The sequence below is a fragment of the Natator depressus genome, chromosome 1 (genome assembly GCF_965152275.1).
Source record: "Natator depressus isolate rNatDep1 chromosome 1, rNatDep2.hap1, whole genome shotgun sequence".
NCBI classification, from domain to species: domain Eukaryota; kingdom Metazoa; phylum Chordata; order Testudines; family Cheloniidae; genus Natator; species Natator depressus.
In genome coordinates this window covers 137,588,436-137,607,600 of record NC_134234.1, presented here as the reverse complement: position 1 = coordinate 137,607,600, position 19,165 = coordinate 137,588,436, and the positions used below count along the sequence as shown (strand labels likewise).

The following is a 19,165-nucleotide window of genomic DNA, read 5'->3' as shown; positions in this document are numbered from 1 at the left end:
GGAGGATGGTGTGGATTGCACTCTCAGCAAATTTGCAGATGATACTAAACTGGGAGGAGTGGTAGATACGCTGGAGGGGAGGGATAGGATACAGAAGGACCTAGACAAATTGGAGGATTGGGCCAAAAGAAATCTGATGAGGTTCAATAAGGATAAGTGCAGGGTCCTGCACTTAGGATGGAAGAATCCAATGCACCGCTACAGACTAGGGACCGAATGGCTAGGCAGCAGTTCTGCGGAAAAGGACCTAGGGGTGACAGTGGACAAGAAGCTGGATATGAGTCAACAGTGTGCCCTTGTTGCCAAGAAGGCCAATGGCATTTTGGGATGTATAAGTAGGGGCATAGCGAGCAGATCGAGGGATGTGATCGTTCCCCTCTATTCGACACTGGTGAGGCCTCATCTGGAGTACTGTGTCCAGTTTTGGGCCCCACACTACAAGAAGGATGTAGATAAATTGGAGAGAGTCCAGCGAAGGGCAACAAAAATGATTAGGGGTCTAGAGCACATGACTTATGAAGAGAGGCTGAGGGAGCTGGGATTGTTTAGTCTGCGGAAGAGAAGAATGAGGGGGGATTTGATAGCTGCTTTCAACTACCTGAAAGGGGGTTCCAAAGAGGATGGCTCTAGACTGTTCTCAATGGTAGCAGATGACAGAACAAGGAGCAATGGTCTCAAGTTGCAGTGGGGGAGGTTTAGGTTGGATATTAGGAAAAACTTTTTCACTAGAAGGGTGGTGAAACACTGGAATGCATTACCTAGGGATGTGGTGGAATCTCCTTCCTTAGATATTTTTAAGGTCAGGCTTGACAAAGCCCTGGCTGGGATGATTTAACTGGGAATTGGTCCTGCTTCGAGCAGGGGGTTGGACTAGATGACCTTCTGGGGTCCCTTCCAACCCTGATATTCTATGATTCTATGATAGCTTTTCCGAAGGATAAGTGTATGTGCATCGTCATGAAGTTTACCTTGGCTATTAGTTACAAAGGAATCCATGACAGAAGGCACTTTACAGCATAAATGGAGAAACAAATCAAGAACTGAATATAAACTCTCATTTCATTAATGCCCCATTTCCCCCAGCAGGGCCAAGCCTAATTTGGGGCCTCATGCACTGCCCATTGGAGTCAGTGGAAAGACTTCCATTGACTTCGCTAGCTGACCACTCTTGAAAAATCTGGCTATTAGTGTACATAGAGCGCTCAATAGCCTATTCCTAAGAGGCAGTCTGTACCCCTGTTATGGAAACAATGGTGCAGTTTAAATACAGCAGAAATCTCCACTGGATATTCCCAGCCACATATCTATGGATCACTGAGTGGTAAGCCAACAGTTCTGGGTTTACCACCAGTCTCATAAAAATGTGGCTAGAGGTAGCGTACACATCTGTCACTAACAACAACTTTTACATACATCTAGTACTTTTAACAAATGCTCTGAGAGGTTACAGTAATGGATCTCTTAATATGTGGATACTAAGAACGGCCATACTGGATCAGACCAAAGGTCCATCTAGCCCAGTATCCTGTCTTCCGAAAGTGGCCAATGCCGGGTGCCCCCGTGGGAATGAACAGAACAAGTAATCGTCAAGTGATCCATTCCCTGTTGCTTATAATGCACAATATAGATGGGATATGTGTTTTCTGATGATGTTATTCAGAATGCCCCAGCAGGTCCTCCCCGCAACACCCGCTCAGAGTTGTGTCATAGGCTTACTTTTAAAAAGTGTGTGTTCTTAAGAGAGGACTCCTCCAAAAGAGATTATAAAAAATATATTGTAAAAGTAGATCTTAAATACGTCTTTCGTACAGGTGCAGCTTTCTCTTCCAGCACTGGAGGAAGGTGTGGCCAGCATGTGACCAATATCATTAATACAGCATATACTGTAGGAGTGTAGGTCAATATTGAGAGCAAAAGAATGCATGCTAGCCAGCTCATAGCCTCATGTGTATGTATGTCCACACTATGATCATCAGTACTTTTTTTAAAATGAGAATGCAGTGCTTCTCTTTGCACCAGCCATATTCATATGAACTATTTTAAGTGTAAAGTTGGACAGTAATGCACCATGGTTTTCCAGATGTAAACAGACTTTAGAAATGGTGGCTCAGCAGAGGATGTTACTACATTTGGGGATTAATTTAAAAAGCTTTAAAGGTGGTTATCTTCTTCTGCTCACCAATAAACTCTGCTTTGAGTGAGTTATTCTTCAGTAAAATTAACTGTGGCTAAATGTATCTTTCAAATCCCTGGGCTGAAATTTTCTATTTTTACCCTACATGGTATTATTTACAAAATTAGTTTTTGGTAGCGTTTCTTTTTCTTTCTTTTCTTGTTATAAAGGATCCCAAAATGCTTTTAAAATTTCACTCAGAACATCACCATCCATGCACAGCACGAAAAAATGTGTCCAGCCCTTCCCACTATCAGATGTAGATGGGGTGGGGGCAGGAGGGAACCTGGGGCTCCCCTTCCTCTAAACAGCAGGAAGGGTGGAAGGAGAGCCCAGAGCTCATAAGTGCTAGAACTAGGGTTGAAATGATTTCCATTATATATACATGGATTACAGTTTGGTTCAATCACTCTCAGCACCCCCACTATCCAAATTGTTCCAGCGCTCCTCTCCCCTGGAACCTGGCAGCATAAAGGGAAGAGACTTGAGCATCTTTTCCCTCTCAGCAGCAGCACCTTTGTTTATCCAGGGAAGGGGCTCAGGACACTATTGCCCATGACTCAGCAGGAGGTGATGAGCTCTCCATTATCCTCCTGCTGAGTGGCAGGAAGCTCCCCTGCATAGCAAGCTCTCTGGGAAACTTCTAGGAACCCTAAAGGGGGTGAGGGGTAGCATGTACCACCTCCAGCCAGCTGACCAAGGACAATTTTCTGGAGTGTGCATCCCCAGTACCATTGTACCTGCTTGTTTTCTCCTCAAGCCAAATACCTCTCACAATGGGCGATGTGCTTTGCCTCCACCCCCTAGCCCTGGCCCTTATCACTGCATGTGAAGATGCTCCTATGTCTTTTAACCACAAGCCGTTTTCAAGCCAAACCCAACCTCCATAGGCAGAGTTCTCAGGCACCGTAGTCGCAATGTTTAGGGCTAGCACTGACCAGGAAAACCTTGATCCCCCTCAGAAAATGCAGTTCTTTTGAAAAGCTTTGTGAAATTGTGGCAATTCCACCAACATGGCATTTAGGAGAAAATACAAAAAAGATCCGACAATGATAAAACGTTTTGGGAATGAAACAAAGTAATTTCAAAACAAAACAAAAAAAACCCCATATAATACAAATTGTCCAAAGTCAACATTGAAATAAAAAAGCAATTTTCAGAAATTCTGAAAGTTTTCAGGTTTTGTTCCAAGGTGAAATGAAGACAAATTTCAAAATCCTTCAGGAAATGGCATTGCCTTTACCTAGCTGTCTCCTGGGCCTATTGGGGGGATGGGCATGTGTAAGAACTTCCCCTGCCCCCAACTTGACACTTTTATCCATATCTGGCATCAAACTAACCCAGGTTGAAGGTCTGAAATGTACAGAACATTTCCCCCCACTCCCCCTTTATTCTTTAGCTGCCTTTGAACCCTCATATTCCAGTGAGGGGAGCAGCATAACAACAGACTTACATCCCAAATGCTATGAGTGAAGTGGGAATTCTGATCCCTTTGATGCAAAACATCCAGTCACTTCAGGGAACCTATTGTCAAGCCTGAGTATTGGTGAAACTTGTTTACATTTCTGTGTGCTACATACCTGCTGTTTGATTATTTTAAACGAAAGCCTGTTGTGATTCCTGACTGAGCCCATTTTTTTTCATAGGCAGGGTCATTTATGAGTGGACTGCAACCTTTTGGACAAATTCCTATTAATTATAGTGTTACAGTTTGATACCACAGAGCTGGGATTCTAGATCTATACCCACATATACAGAAGAGGCATGTACAGCTTCATAGACCTATTCCACGGTCTTAAAAACCTTTTGCATGCAATATAGAACCCGAGGAACATAGAATTCTGACTTTGGAAAGCAAAGTCATTGACAGCTGCACATAATGCAGCACCCTACACAGTTGGGATTATTTAGAAATCTGACTGAATTTCATAAGTTGTCATATAACAAAGCGTTCCTTGTAGTTAGGTACTGCATTTCTGCACCCAAAGGAGACGATCGATCATATGGAACAGAAAACTCAGCTCCCACGATTGACATTCACGATATTTGCTCTTAAAAACAATGCAGCTGAAAGGGCCAAGGAACAGACTGTCACCAGAGCATACTAGGTGCTTTGAGTTTATTTCCAAATTCTTGTCAAGCTTAGACAAGAAATTTATTTCCAAATTCTTGGAGGCTTGGTCCTAATGAGGAGGTATGCACGTTTCTAGAAGTGTGAGTATTCTTTTAGTTATTACAAAGGCAAATTTGCATAGAACTGTTAATAAATGTGATTTAAATGAACATTTTCTAAATAAGCTTCCTTAAATCCTGAAGTGCCATAAGGCACAACAGTATCCTAAGAAAATAATGGTAACGTCAATTGGAGGTATGCAGTATGTTACGAGAGCTCATGGGTGTAGTTCTCCTACCTTGTCTGCTCACGTAGGGCTTGAGCCAAAGCCCATGGAAGTCAAGCAGGCCCATACACTGTACTATTTCACATACACCCATACATATTATACCTACTGCATTCCCTTCAGCCACTAATTTTAATTCCTCTATCCTTCCCCCCGCCCCCCAAGTTAAGCTGCTAGCATTTGTTCTTTATCTACCTGTTGCTCATGGTTACCATATAGACCAGAGGTGGGCAAAGTACAGCCCGCAGGACCCTCCTACCCGGCCCCTGAGCTCCCAGCCTGGGAGGCTAGCCCCCTTCCCCCCCCCGCTGTTCCCCATCCCCCTCAGTGTGCTGCGCCACGCTCTGGATGGCCGGGCAGCGCAGTTGCAGAGCCATGACCCGACCCAGTGCTCTGGGCAGTGCTGCCAGCCACCGGTGCTCCAGGCAGCACGGTAAGGGGGTAGGGGGGGTTGGATAGAGGGCAGGGGAGTTTGGGGGTGTGGATAGGGGTTAGGGGGAGTCATAGGGCGAGGAACAGGGGGTTGGATGGGGCAGGGGTCCTGGAGGGGCAGTCAGGGGTGGGGGGATCCAAGGGTGGTCAGAGGAAAGGGAGCAGGGAAGGAGTCCCGGGGGGGGCCATCAGGGGACAGAGAACGGGGGAGTTGGATGGGGCAGGTGGCCCAGGGGAACTGTCAGGGGGCGAGAAGCGGGGGGGGGGGGGTCGGATAGGAGGCAGGGGCTGGGCCACACCTGGCTGTTTGGGGAGACACAGCCTCCCCTAACTGGCCCTCCATACAATTTTGGAAACCTGATGTGGCCCTCAGGCCAAAAAGTTTGCCCACCCCGATGTAGACTCATGCAAGGCTTAATTTTTGCCAGGGCTGAGCCCCAGCACCTCTAGGCTTGGCAGTTCATAGCCCTGGCACCACAGGGCTTGCCACATCAGTTATGAATGTAAAAAAAATTTCTTGAGCCCCAGCACCGCTTTCATTACAAAATAAGCAGTGAACTCATGGAACAGGTTCCCTTACCTCTCTGATGTCAGGTCACATCAGTTGCCCCATCTTTGGCTGGAGGACTGCAGGGTTGCCTGGTAAATTGTTGCTTTGGTGTGTGTCTCTCCTCCCTGGAGTCCTTTCACATCTAGCTGTTTCGGGTGGTGAACAGATTACTTCCCTTTGGGGTTTCTGCCCCATCACAGACTCTCACTACAGAGCCTTTCTGGGCTGCTTCCCCAGCTTTAGTCACAGGTCTGAACGCCAGGTCTGCTTTTTCCCCATGCCTTGTAAAGCAACCCATGCCATATATGTATAGTCCTGCAGTCATCTTAGCTCGGTCACATGTTCCTTCAGACACATGATCCTGCAACCCCCTCAGTCCATTTTAGGGCCAGATCTCCCAGAATGCCATTGTTGGGGCTGAACCAGGACTGGCACATGCTTGCTTATAATTTCCCTTAAAAGGCCAGTGCACATCCCATTACGGCCCTCATCCTACTGCTGAGCTCCATGGTTGGATGCTTGAATCTATGAAGGGCCCCAAATGGTATTCTGTACAGACAGCGCCAGAGCCACAGATGCTTAGGGATGCTTTTCTCTTAAAAAATTCTATTATTTTTAGCAGGGCCTGAAGAGTAATTCATGTGTCAGTGAGTGCCAAGCTCAAGGCTTGCAGGAAATCAACCTAACAAGGAGTGCCAGCCTCTCAAATCTCAGGGGTTAAAACATGACAAATTGTCAGTAACTAAAGCTGCAGAGCACAAAACAGCTGCCCTTTCTTCTATTTAGCATCTTTTGTGGGCATGCTTTCAGTAGAAAACACCTAACAGCAAGGATCGTATGAATGTGGGTGGTATTTTTCAGCGATTTCGAGTGCTACTAACTATATGCCCCCATGCTCTGGGAGTGTCCCAAACAATAGGATGTCTATAATCCCAGGCCAGGTCCACACTACAAAGTTAAGTCGAATGCACGTCAGTCAACATCAAGCCTCCGATTTAAGCAAGTCGATCCTGCGTGTCCACACTACGCTCATTATGTCGGCCGTGTGCATTCTCACGAGCAGGGCTTGCATCGACAGTAGCTAGCTCACAGTGCACATAGCTGAGTAGAATGTTGGGCTGGGCTTGCAATGCCTTATGGGACAAAACATTGGCACAGGTGGTTATGGGAACATGGCATTAGCCTCCCATGATGCACTTTCCTCCCTCCCTCCCTGAAATCAACAGCCAACAAACCAAGCCTTTGCACGCCTTTCTTCATAAACCTGGGTTACCCATGCAGACGCCATAGCATGATAAGCATGGCCCCCACTCAGCTGTACACTGTTGTTGTGAGCATTACAAACACCTCGCACCTGATCATGCAGTATTTACACCGCTGCTGCAGGAGCCGCAGCACAGAACAACGTGACGGCACGCAAGCAGCCCTGCTCACAGCCATAAAGTGGAGCCATTCGCAGCTGCTGTCGACAGTCACGCATCACCTTGATGCGCCTGAGTGCCGTTTCTGGGCCCAGTAAACAAGCGCTGACTGGGGGGGGGCATCGTTATCCAGCTATGGGATGATGAGCAGCGGCTGCAGAACTTTTGAACGGCACTTTCCGGGAACCGTGTGAAGCGCTTTCCTCAGCCTTGACGAGCAGCAATCCTAAAATGAGAGCTTCTCTGACAGTGGAGAAGCCAGCAGCGATAGCTCTGTGGAAGCTTGCAATGCCAGACTGCTACTGGTGAGTAGGGCATCAATTTAGAGTGGGTAAATCTATTGTGGGATCTGTTGTGATCCAGGTGAGCAGGGACATCAATGGACTTCTAAGAAGGGTAGTGACTCTGGGCAAAGCGCAGGACCTAGGGGGTGGTTTTGCCGCAATGGAGTTCCCTAACTGCGGTGGAGTGATAGACGGAACACACATCCCTATCTTGGCACCAGACCACCTGGCCAAAGAGTACATAAACCACAAGGGGTACTTCTCAGTGGTGTGGCAAGTGCTGGTGGATCACAGGGGCCATTTCACTGACATCAACATGGGATGGTCGGGAAAGGTGCATGACGCGCGCATTTTTAGGAACACAGATCTGTTCAGAAAGCTGCACACAGGCACTTTCTTTTCAGACTGCAAAATAACCACTGATGTTGAAATGCCAATTCTGATTCTGGAAGACCCAGCCTACCCCTTGCTCCCATGGCTCATGAAGCTGTACACAGGCAGGCTAGACAGCAGTAAGGAGCGGTTCAACCATAGGCTGAGCCAGTGTAGAGTGGTGGTGGAATGTGCCTTTGGACGTTTAAAAGGGCGCTGGTTGGTTGCTTACTGGGTTAGACCTCGGTGAAAGCAATACCCCATTGTTATTGCTGCCGGCTGTGTGCTCCATAATGTCTGTGAAACAAAGGGAGAAAAGTTTCTGGTGGGGTGGGGGGGTTGAGGCAGACCGTCTGGCAGCCAATTTTGAGTAGCCAGACACCAGGGCAATAAGAAGAGCACAATGATGGTCTACATCTGTGTCTCCATGAGGCTTTGAAAACCAGTTTCGGCAACGAGCCACAGTAACGTGACACTTATCTGTTTTGTTCCTTACCAAACTGTCCCCTCCATTGCACTTTCTCCCCTGTAAACTCCACCCCCACCAACCACTGTGTGTTGAATGAATAAGGAGCCTTTTCTCCTCAATCTGTTAAGTTTTATTATGCACACAAAGACACAGAGACAGCAAAGAAAAGTAAGAACCTTTTGCCCCAGGTTATCTGTTATACTGTGAGGGGACAAAGAAGGACAGCTTGCTTACAGATGCACTGCAAGAACAATCAAAGGTCTGAGAATGGGCGCCTTCTGGTCCTTGTACCCTCCCCCGGTGTTGAGTGCAAGGGATGCCAGACTTTCCCACCTTGCCTCACAGGACGATTGGGGGAGGAGGATGTAGAACTGGGCGACGATGGCAGCAGGTTCAGCGTAGGCTGCAGCAGGACTCTAACATCCAGCTGCCTTTCCTGAACCTCAGCCAGACGCCTCAACATGTCTGTTTGCTCCCTCATAATCTGCAGCATCTCTGCCTGCATGGCACGCTCTTATTCCCTGCATGATCTCCTGTCCTCTCTGTCCATGACCTGGTTCTCGGACAGGGTAATCCTCCATGATCTGCGCTCCATCTTGTCACTCTCGGAGGCACGCATTAACTCACTGAACAGGTCCTCCCAAGTCTTCTTTTTCCGCTTTCTAATCTGGGAAATTCCCTATCCCGGTGTGGAGGATGTGCCGACGGACAAGCTCTCAGCTCCAAGGAATGCAGAGCACAAGGGTAGCATTGACAGTGTATCCGATGAAGTGAGCTGTAGCTCACGAAAGCTTACGCTCAAATAAATGTGTTAGTCTCTAAGGTGCCACAAGTCCTCCTTTTCTTTTTGCAAATACAGACTAACATGGCTGCTACTCTGAAACCAGTGTATACATTGTTTCTGGTGCAAGGATAAATTTTTGATTAAAAATACAGCCCTCAATACACTTCACTACAAGCCCCAGTGTAATCACAACCATTGGTTATTGCAAGAATCGGTTTGCTGCTCCAGTCATGGTGAGTAAGGCCACAAGGCATCCGTGAGAGGTCTTGTGCTGCTGCTTTTGTGAAGACATCCTTGGGATCACAGGTTGGTACTTGAGAAAAGCAGCAGGCTGGATGGTGCTTGAGGGCAGGCACCCGTGTAAAGCCCCCCAAATAGTTTGTTTTTTACAAAAGCAGCACTGGGTTGGGGGGATGGAGACAAACAGGAAGGAGCCACTGTCCCCCTCCCCCTCAATACTGCTTGCAATACACAGTGATGCCTTCCAACCACGGCATGCTCAGGAAACAGATTACATACACAACCCAGATTTCACCAAAAAGGGGACGGATTACTCGTTTGCAGTTTAAGGGCTAGCATTCAAAACTTCCCCTGTTTTCCCTAGGTGACCCTATGTGATATCACTCTCCTGAGGGAGACAGAGGTGGAAAGGGAGCAGATGCTGTAAGTGTCTGGGTACTTATGCTGCAATGCTGTGTGCTGAAATGATGCCAGCAAGGTTAATACTGGAGTGGCGCGGGAAAGTGTCCTACCATGGTGGATGAAATAAGGCAGCCCTTCCCGGAAACCTTCATGAAAGCTTCCTAGAAATCTCCATGGAGGATTCCTGGGCCATCCCAGGCACATAAACAGTCTTTTTTCAGACAGCACCCTCTGCGTGGCTGGAGTGGCTATCAATACCCACTACCCCTTCTTTTTTGTTCAGATTAAACATAAAAAAAACATAGCATGTAACCCCTACAGTTTGATTGGAAATATGTACTCACCAGAGGTGCCTTTCCTGACATCATGATCCGCTGCCAACTGGTCCTGTGAAGGGATGGGCTCCACGGTTAAAAAACGTTCTTGGCTGTCAGGGAGAATGGATCCTCTGCTTGCCTGCCTCACAGTCTCCTCCTCCTCCTCAACAACGTCCTCCTCGTTGCTGCTCGAGTTCACCCGGGGCTCCTGAAAGGTATCCACAGAATGTTTTGGGATAGTGGTGGGGTCACTGCCGAAAATCGCATGCAGCTCCTCATAAAAGCAGCATGTCTGTGGGACAGAACCAGAACGACTGTTTGCCTCTCTTGTCTTCCGGTATGCTTGCCAAAACTCCTTTATTTTCACATTGCACTGCTGTGCGTCCCCATGCCCTGCGCAATCTTGGCATAGATGTTAGCGTTTCTTCTCCTGGATCGGAGCACTGCTTGCACAGACTCCTTCCCGCACGGCAGTAAGATCCACCACCTCCTGTGGATCTTATTGCTGGAGCACATTTGCGGCCTTGAGTCTCCATGATCAGCTGTGCTGGTAAGCTCTCCATGCTGATCAAACAGGAAATGAAAATTCAAAAGTTCCCGGGGCTTTAACAGGGGAGAGTCTGTTTCCTGTGTACCTGGCTGATGTGCCGTCAAATTGAAAGTATTCTCCACAGGGGAGCACTGAGAGACACCTTCTGAGGCCAATTCATTCGAATTATACAATGCAGTGTCTACACTATCCCCATGTCGACCCATGGATGTCGAATCAAGCACTAAGCCTCTCATGGAGGTGGAGTACAGAAGTTGACTTTACAGGCCACTTAGGTCAGCGGAAGGGACTTGGTAGTGTAGACACATACATTATTAAATTGATTTAATGCGGCTTATGTTGGCCTAAGTTTGTAACATAGACCAGGCCCCAGTTTAAAAGCAAGAACTGATGCCAAATTCCAGATTTTGCTTTCTTCTGGAAGGAGTCTGCAGAGTATCATTTCCTTTACAGTACCTGTAAGTCACCTGCAGTACACACCTCCGGGCTTCCCAACTTGGAGATCATGTTAACGTTACGGTGGCCTGTTGTATATTTCCTCACTTTCCAAGTTTGGTATATACTGAAGAAAAGAAAAATAATGCATTATCAAAAGCATCTTCATTCTCTATAAAGCAGAATCTTCTAAAGACACACTGAAACAATAGTCAAAGTAATTCTGCTGTTCGCGGTCAGCCCTTGAATAAGAAAATGAGGGAAATATAAAAGCCACACATTTCTATTTGGGATTGTCACTTTTTTTAATTTTAAAGCCATTTTTTCTTCAATAAAATGCACCTTCCTATATTTCTTACAAGTGAGTTTGCATTTTTGAGACAGGAGGTAGTCAATTTTAACAGTTTCAAAAAAGAAAAGAGCTCAATTTATCTACTATAGTTATATCAGCACTGTAGCAAAGCTCCGACTCACCGGTGCAGTGCCTCCTGCTGGTCGTCCAGGAATTAGCTCGATTCCAGCTTTGGAGCACCTCCTGCTGGCTGGTGTCTTCCTACCGGTACCTGCTTTCTGTAAATCTCAACCATTTGTAGCACTTCAGGTCCTGCATCCCTCCCGATACCCCGATACCACTGCCCACAGCAGTGCCCCCACACTCTGGGTCTCCCCTCCCAGGGGAACCCCAACCCCCTCTACCCATCTTGCCTCAGTGGCTACTGCCATTCATCCTCTAGCCCCTTCTCTCAGGGGCAAACTGCAGTCTGTAATGGCCACTCATCACTGGCAAGGGAGTTGGACCTGCTGCCTTTCTAGCCGCAGCTGCCTCCTTGCAGCCCTAATACTTCCCCTGGCCTTTAGCAAAGCCTCAACCTGGGGACTCAACAGGCCAGATCTCCTCAGCTCTGCCTGCCCTTCCCCAGCCCTGCTCTGCTCTGCCTCAGGTACCCTGCTTGCTCTCCCAGGCAGCCGGGTCCTCTCTACTTCTCAGCTGGAGCAAGAGTCTCTCCCACTCTCTCAGCCTGCCCTTTTATCAGGGCCAGCTGTTCCATAATTGGGTGCAACCACACCTGTGGCTGATTACCCAAGCAACCTCCCTTGGCTGCTTTTAACCCCTTTCTGACCCCCGCCAGAAGCATCAAAGTATCTAAACACTATGGGCATGATACAAAGTTTGTTGAAGTCAATGAAAAACAAGACACCTAGATCCTGTACTTCTGTCTCAAGCAAAATTCCCATTACAAATAATGGGAGTTTTGCTTGGATAAAGAGTACTGTTTTAGGCCTAGTATAGTACTAGTTTATTAATGTGAGTAGACAATTCAAAGTCTGAATTGTCAAATCACCTAAAAAGTCAAAATATATAAATGCAAATCTACAGTACAAGCATATTTTACCTCAATTACAACTGAAAAGTAAGGAAGATATCTGGAAGATCATTTCCCTCCCATTCTGTTTTTGAGTGTTATTTAAATAACCACCGTTATTTTTTCCAGTCCTGGGGTACCTTCCTTGTTCTCCATGCTTAAAAAATAATTGGAATGATTCAAGTAAACTCACGAGTTCACTGCCTTCAAACCTGAAACGAGTGTCATCCACACATGCTTCTTACTGACACCTTTGCATGCAGTACTTACAAGGTCTTCAGTGCTTCTAACTGGGACTGATCCTTCCAATGGAAAAATATTCTTAGACTTCGGTGAGAGTGGGATTAGGCCCCAATGGCCAGAACATTTTGTTGTTAAAGTAAGACTTCACAAGCTCACCTATAGGCCTTGAGTACTCTACTTATCCCCTTTGTAGCATACTAGTTGATTCTGCTTTTTTGCAAGCTAATTCTCTGTACACACAAATACTGCTTCTTCTGTTAACCCTAATATCACTAAGCAGTCCCTTCTACAGTGACACTGGCCACCTATTATTCTCTCTTTTATTCTCTTTCAGAGGAAGTGTCATTTGTTGCGGTTTATGATGGCACACAATGTTCCAGAATTGTTCCACATAGATACTTCCTCCCACTGCATCAAGCTCAGTAATTTTCTTAATATCTCACACTGTGCTTTTTTGGAATCTAAACCCCTAAACCACTTTGTTCCATGTACCCATTCCATATGATGTTCAAATCCAAGAACTTTTTCTTTGCTATGTTGAAGCATCTCGTGCGCAGTGCCACCAAGCTTCCTTATTACCATCATTTTCTTAGTCAATTCCTCTTTAATAAAAAGCCCAAGTTATTTATGGAGGAAATCAGTGTTCTACTGTGATCCATACAAGACCAAGACCAGTGAAGCAGGATAATATACCACATTTTTAATTGCTTTGAAAGCTAAGATTTTTATTCTGTTATTGACCACATATTTATGCCCACGCAAGACAGTAACATGTATTTTGAGTTTAAACTTAATGGATCTCCATTCTTATCATAATGAGACCTATTCAGAAAAAAAAAAACATAAGGGCAGGCTTTTCAAAAGAATGCTCATTAACTATCCTAGCACACGGGGGAATCAGTAACAAGCAAACACTTTGTCTTTAAATAATAGGCTATGTATGTAAACAATAGTAAGAGAGGTAGTATTGAGCTGAAATTATTAATTTATTAGCATCATGCAAATACTAGTTTAAATGTAGAATAATTTCTGTAGATGAGTGTTTCTCCTCTCAGTTTTCAACCTTAGGAATAGCTGGTCCAAAGGATCTCTCTACTTTCCCCTATCATATCCCTCATTGGAAGCACCATCTGATCAATCAAGGAGGAACAGAAAGGACTTCCTTCAGAGTACACCAATTCTTCTCATCTGTGAGGACTGTTGTTGAGCCACACAAAGAAGTTCACCTTAACTTCCCACAAGGTTAAAGGAGCTACACTGGCAGTGATCAAGTTCCCAATGGTCAGGCAATAAAGAAACAAGGACTGGAATCAAACAAGTTGCTAATATGGCCGTGTCCTGCTCTACCATCAGGCAACCACCCCATAAGAAGGCAGTTAAAGTTTTTCATCTCTTCTCTCTCATCATTAATATCCTCCAGTGTAGCAGCTGTCCACAGTTTATAAGTGGCTGAGCAATGACTTCCCCAAACAGCATAATGCTTCTGGTTCTCCACCTCATATGTTTACCATGCTGCCTTATCAGAACGAGCAGTCCATTCTTTCTCAGACAGGCATTATGTTTCTCAGTGCAGCATAATATCACCAGCAAACATGCAAGTTCCTGACAAGAACTTCTGAAACGAATTCTGCTTCTACTTGTTTTCAAATTTATTAACCACGTGAAAGGCCTCTAAAAATTCATTGAAGTCAATGCTGCCATCTTTGTTGAAGTCAATGCTGCGGGCTAGGTTGTCAATGGATTCATCATCTATGTCGATTTTGAGATGAGAATTGAAGAGCTTCCATGTCTGGCGAAATTCCTCAATGGAGATCAGACCTAAAGGAGACAGAAGGGGGAAGCAGTGCACTATTCAACTCACCTGTCTCCCCTCAAAAGGGCTATCTGCCACCTACCACCGCTGGAATTTATTTGCTATATAATGACCGCTGGAGACACACATCACTTACCCACAATAACAACAAATAGATGCTTCATAGACCTGTAGTAGTAAGCAGAAATTACCCTAATGTACCTGAATGATCTTTGTCAATGATGTTAAAGATTATCTCCAGATCAGTTCTGTATCTGTACAGGGTTTCCACCAAAGCTGGTTGAACCTAAAAAGATTTTGAAATTACAATCCGTGGGCAGATCGTACCTCAATCTGATTTAGACTAACAAACAGGACAGACATTGTACCAATCTAAAAAGCAAAACTAATACACAAAGCATACATTTTCAAACATTAAAAAGACTCCTTTAGCACAACTTCCAAGCGGGGGTTTCTCCCCGGCCCTGAACAAACCGCAGTAGACAGTACTTGTCTGACTTTCAGCTGCCAGATACGTTGCTACTAGGTGGCAGCGAGAATTGTCACTGGGATAAGGAGGCTTTCACATCTATGATAAGTGATTATTAATGAAAGCGCAAATAACTTGTCGGGGTGCTGCATATTATGCTCTCAAAGACACACAACTTAAAGGTGCATATGAAAAGTGACCCGGCTGTTCTTACTTTGAAAAAAAATGGAAACTTCAGCTACAGGCCATGTAGTAAGAGGAAGCCCTGAAACATAAATTCTTGTATCAGAGGCCCAGTCTGAGGCCTGAAGCCTGAACCAAAGTACTTCCAGGCAATGACAAGCAAAGCTGGGCTGTGAGCCAGAGGCAGGTCCCACTCACAGAAGTTGGCAAGAAAAGGTTGTTAGAGGCACGTGCACACACACACACACACACACACACACACGTGCTATTGAGAAGAACTTGTGCCAAGACGGTGGCAAGACACTCCATAGACGTAACAAGGAACAGGCAGGTGCATCTTAAAAACAGGGTCAAAAGGACAACATGATGGATAGATTCGTTTGAACTACAATGAGTAATCTGTCCTGCAACAGTATAAAAGTAAGTCCTAGAGCACATCTTTGTCCAGCCTAGGGGGCAGTGGAGTATCCCGCCACTGACTGAGCTGTGTCCATTGCCAGGGAGCACAAATTCGTAGTATGCCCTGTAGAGTCTATAGGGAACTATTACTGTGCTTCGTTTGACAGTAAACCTGGCTCAGGTTCCTTCGTACCTTACTAGAGTCTGTGGTTTTTGGGGGTTCTCTTGGGGTCTGCTGTGTTAGCTATCTGCGCAGAGCTGGGGCAGCACACAGAGGAAACACGCATGCAGCCGACTGTTATCATCATCGAACAAGAGCGGAGCACCACACCGGTAGCTACCGACAACAGGCCAGACTTCCAAAAGGGCTCAGCACCCAAGTGCTCCTATTTAGGAAAGTTCACACTGCAAGTGAAAGCATGATTGAAGCACAGGTAGGCATACCCATGGCAGCTTTAATCTAGCTAGCACAGCTAACAATAGAAATGGAAGCACGGGCTTCAGCACAGCCTAGCAACCTGAGTACGTACCCAGGATCCCCAGCGGACTTGCGCTCAGGTGGCTAGCCCAAGTACAAGCTCATGCCACCATGTGTTCACTGCTACTGTTACTCATGCTAGCTAGATTTAAGGTATGCCTACCTGTAACCGGGCACAGACTCACCGGCCGCGGCCCCTGCTAGTCATCTCAGGGAATTAGCTCACCAGCTTCTGAAGCGCCCTCTTCAGGCCTTGCTGCTGGCTCCCGTGTCCCTCCCAGGACCTCAGTGCCCCTTTCACTGGGTGCTGCCCCCTGGCAGTACCCCACAGTTCTGGGTCTCCCCCTCCCAGGGGAACCCCCCACCCACTATCCCTACCTCACCTCAGTCGTAGGCTCCTGCCAGTCACCAGCTAGCCCCTGCGCCCTAGGGCAGACTGCAGTATGAGCCACTCATCACCGACAAGGTTGGGTTTGGACCTGCTGCCTCTGCCTACCCGTGGCTGCCCCTGCAATCCCCATACCTAATAGACCTTACCAGGCTCACAGCCTGGGGCTTTTCTAGGCCAGAGCTCCCCAGCTCCCTTGGCCTTTCCCCAGCCCTGCACCAAACTAGGTCCTCTATTCCTGTCTCTGCAGCCAGGTCCCTCCCTTTCACAGCTAGAAAGAGGGTGTCTCTTCTGCTCTGGCTTTTATAAGGCCCACTGGGTCTGTTTGGGGCATGGCCCCCAGCTGCGGCTGCTCTGCCAATCAGCCCAGCTCTTCCCCTGCCCCAGCCCTCTCCCAGGGCTATCTTAAACCCCTCTGGGCCCGAGCGGGTGTCCACCCCGCTACACTACCCATACTACAATCAGACCTTCACTTAACAGTGCAGATAAATCCGTAAGTCACTTTAATAAATGGAGAGATGATAAAGGAGCTCACTTCCTATTTAGCACTTTTTGAAAATATGACCATTTTATTTAGCTTCCTACATGGAAATTGAGCATTTTGAAAATCTGGCCTCACTTGTCCAAGAAATTGTCCATCCAGCCTCCAAGAAAAATGTTCCTGTAAGATTTGGATATGACTCTTTTTCCTCTTACCTCTTTTATAGCTGGCTTTATTTCCAAATCATTAAAACATGAAAGATACTCGACATTTCCACCTGGAGCAAGCTGCACCAACCGAGAACGCAGAGTCCTCCACGGAAGATCCAGATGTAAAACAGATTCCACTGCTGAGGCCCATTCAGTGGCAGAAATTCTTCCTGTCAAAATGGATCATTTCATGGTTATAAATGCATGCCAAACAACACACTCTTACTAACTGCTAACAATTTTTGTTGCTGTTTTTTTAAAGAGTTGCAGAATAGTCTAATACAAATATTCTTTGACACAAAAACTAGACAATATTGAAGTGTTTTAGTACATTTGAAATAACTGTATACGGAGCAATTACTTTATTCAAAAGGAATGTTACAGATTTGAGGTCCTGCAAACATATACTGTAGCTATATTACCATGCGCAGCTGATAGGGCAACATAAGACCTAGAAAATGTGACTTGACTGTTTAGCTCTGAAATGGTGTTTACGACCTTAACATTTGGGTTATCACCTTTAAAGGACACGGAGTGAGGTAGTGTAATGAGGAAAAGATTTTTGGTGCCCAAAGATTTCAATCCCTATTCCTATGCAAATAGTCCATCCAATGTCAACCAACCACAGATTTACCTTCACTTGATGCCTCGGTGTTTGTGTTCTCTAGTGGTATTGCCCGACAGCTTCGCCCATTCTAGAGACTTGTCAGACTATATGGAGGAGGTGCCCACTCTCTGGCTTTTTACCCTTGATCTCAGTTCCACACCGACATAGCTTTCTGAAGATGTCTAGCAATGGAGGAGTTTAGAAATGCTCCCGAGGCAGAGACTGCCTTAGCACTGCTGGACTTATGCCTGCCCAAACCCTTACTCTCATAGCTGGGGCACTTTCTATCTGTGAGTTTGTTCAGCTGCCCACTTCTTTCTTAGTTGGATTTCCTCTCCTAGCACGATGCTTAAGGCCCTAAGGCCTGGACTTCAGTACCAACCCCTTCGCTCATTTCACCTGGAAAGAAGCATGCACCATTGACTAACTGTCACATCTAAACCCCACCTCCCAGGAAACATGAGATGGTTTCCCACACAAATAGTAATTGGAGGCTCCCCAGATACTGAGGCAGCAAATCAGGCTGGATAATCAAAAAATTCCATGCTTCAAAGCTCTCCTATAACAAAGCTACACAGGGTCCAACACAATCCATCAGGCTCCTATATGAATAAGTGAACTGGTCAGGTTTCCTCCCCCCATTTTCAGAAACCTTGTGCTGAAATACAGTGAGAGGAAGCTCTGGACACTCCTGATTTGGAAGAAGCTTTTGTGCAGTTCCTAATTCCCAGGAACAAGAAACCCACTGGGCCTAAGTGGGGTAGTACAAAGTGCTATGTGTTATTCAGTGGAGGATGGCAGATTGACACTTGTCCCGAGTGCACTCAAAGGTATGGAATCTAACTGGAACAGCCTTCCAAGGGAAGCAGTGAGGGCAAAAGACATATCTGGCTTCCAGACTCAGCTTGATAAATTTATAGAAGGGATGATATGATGGGATAGCCTAATTTTGGCAATTAATTGATCTTCAGCTATTAGCGGTAAATATGCCCAATGGCTTGTGATGGGATGTTAGATGGGGTGGGATCTGAGTTACTACAGAGAATTCTTTCCTGGGTGTCTGGCTGGTGAGTCTTGCCCACATGCTCAGGGTTCAGCTGATCGCCATATTTGGGGTCGGGAAGGAATTTTCCTCCAGGGCAGATTGGTAGAGGCCCTGGGGGTTTTTCACCTTCCTCAGCAGTGTAGGGGAACGGGTCACTTGCTGGAGGATTCTCTGCACCTTGAAGTCTTTAAACCACGATTTGAGGACTTCAATAGCTCAGACATAGGTTAGGGGTTTGTTACAGGAGTGGGTGGGTGAGATTCTGTGGCCTACGTTGTGCAGGACGTCAGACTAGACGACCATAATGGTCCCTTCTGACCTTAAAGTCTATGATTCTTTGGACAGAAAATGGAGTGGCTGATGCCTTGTCCAGGGTGAAAGGCCTCCCTGAGCTAGGGACATTCTTCAGACTGTCACCTCACTTATGGAGAATTCTGGGAGCTCATGAAACCCACACCCACCTAGCATGGCTTGGGTCCGTTCGCCAGGCCTCACAAATACAAAACCCTGAAATTCTTCACAAGAGTTCCATCCAGCAGTGCACTATGATGCATCCTTGATTCCCTGGCATATTCTTCTACTCTCCCTTGTACTTATATAAGCATTGGCAAAGATCCAGTAATGAAGGACAAAGCAGAAGACCATTTTCTGGACCTAC

General features: G+C 46.3%; 1 protein-coding gene and 1 long non-coding RNA gene across 3 annotated transcripts in view; both read right to left on the bottom strand.

Moving 5' to 3' along the window:
* Nucleotides 1-8,218: 8,218 nt before the first annotated feature.
* LOC141983221 (uncharacterized) lies at nucleotides 8,219-11,440 on the bottom strand. Its single transcript, XR_012638318.1, has 4 exons — nucleotides 11,303-11,440; nucleotides 10,850-10,955; nucleotides 9,871-10,051; nucleotides 8,219-9,177 (listed from the first exon to the last, which is right to left on the bottom strand). It is a non-coding gene; the product is annotated as an uncharacterized LOC141983221 (long non-coding RNA).
* A 1,797-nt stretch (nucleotides 11,441-13,237) lies between these two features.
* PPEF1 (protein phosphatase with EF-hand domain 1) overlaps nucleotides 13,238-19,165 on the bottom strand; it is a 65,598-nt gene continuing 59,670 nt past the window's right edge. For both annotated transcript variants that reach the window (XM_074946085.1, XM_074946096.1), the window contains 3 exons: nucleotides 16,862-17,025; nucleotides 14,450-14,534; nucleotides 13,238-14,253 (listed from right to left, as the gene is read on the bottom strand). In XM_074946085.1, coding sequence (XP_074802186.1) covers nucleotides 14,069-14,253; nucleotides 14,450-14,534; nucleotides 16,862-17,025 — 434 coding nt within the window. In that variant the 3' untranslated portion in view covers nucleotides 13,238-14,068. The remainder of the gene's footprint in view (nucleotides 14,254-14,449; nucleotides 14,535-16,861; nucleotides 17,026-19,165) is intronic.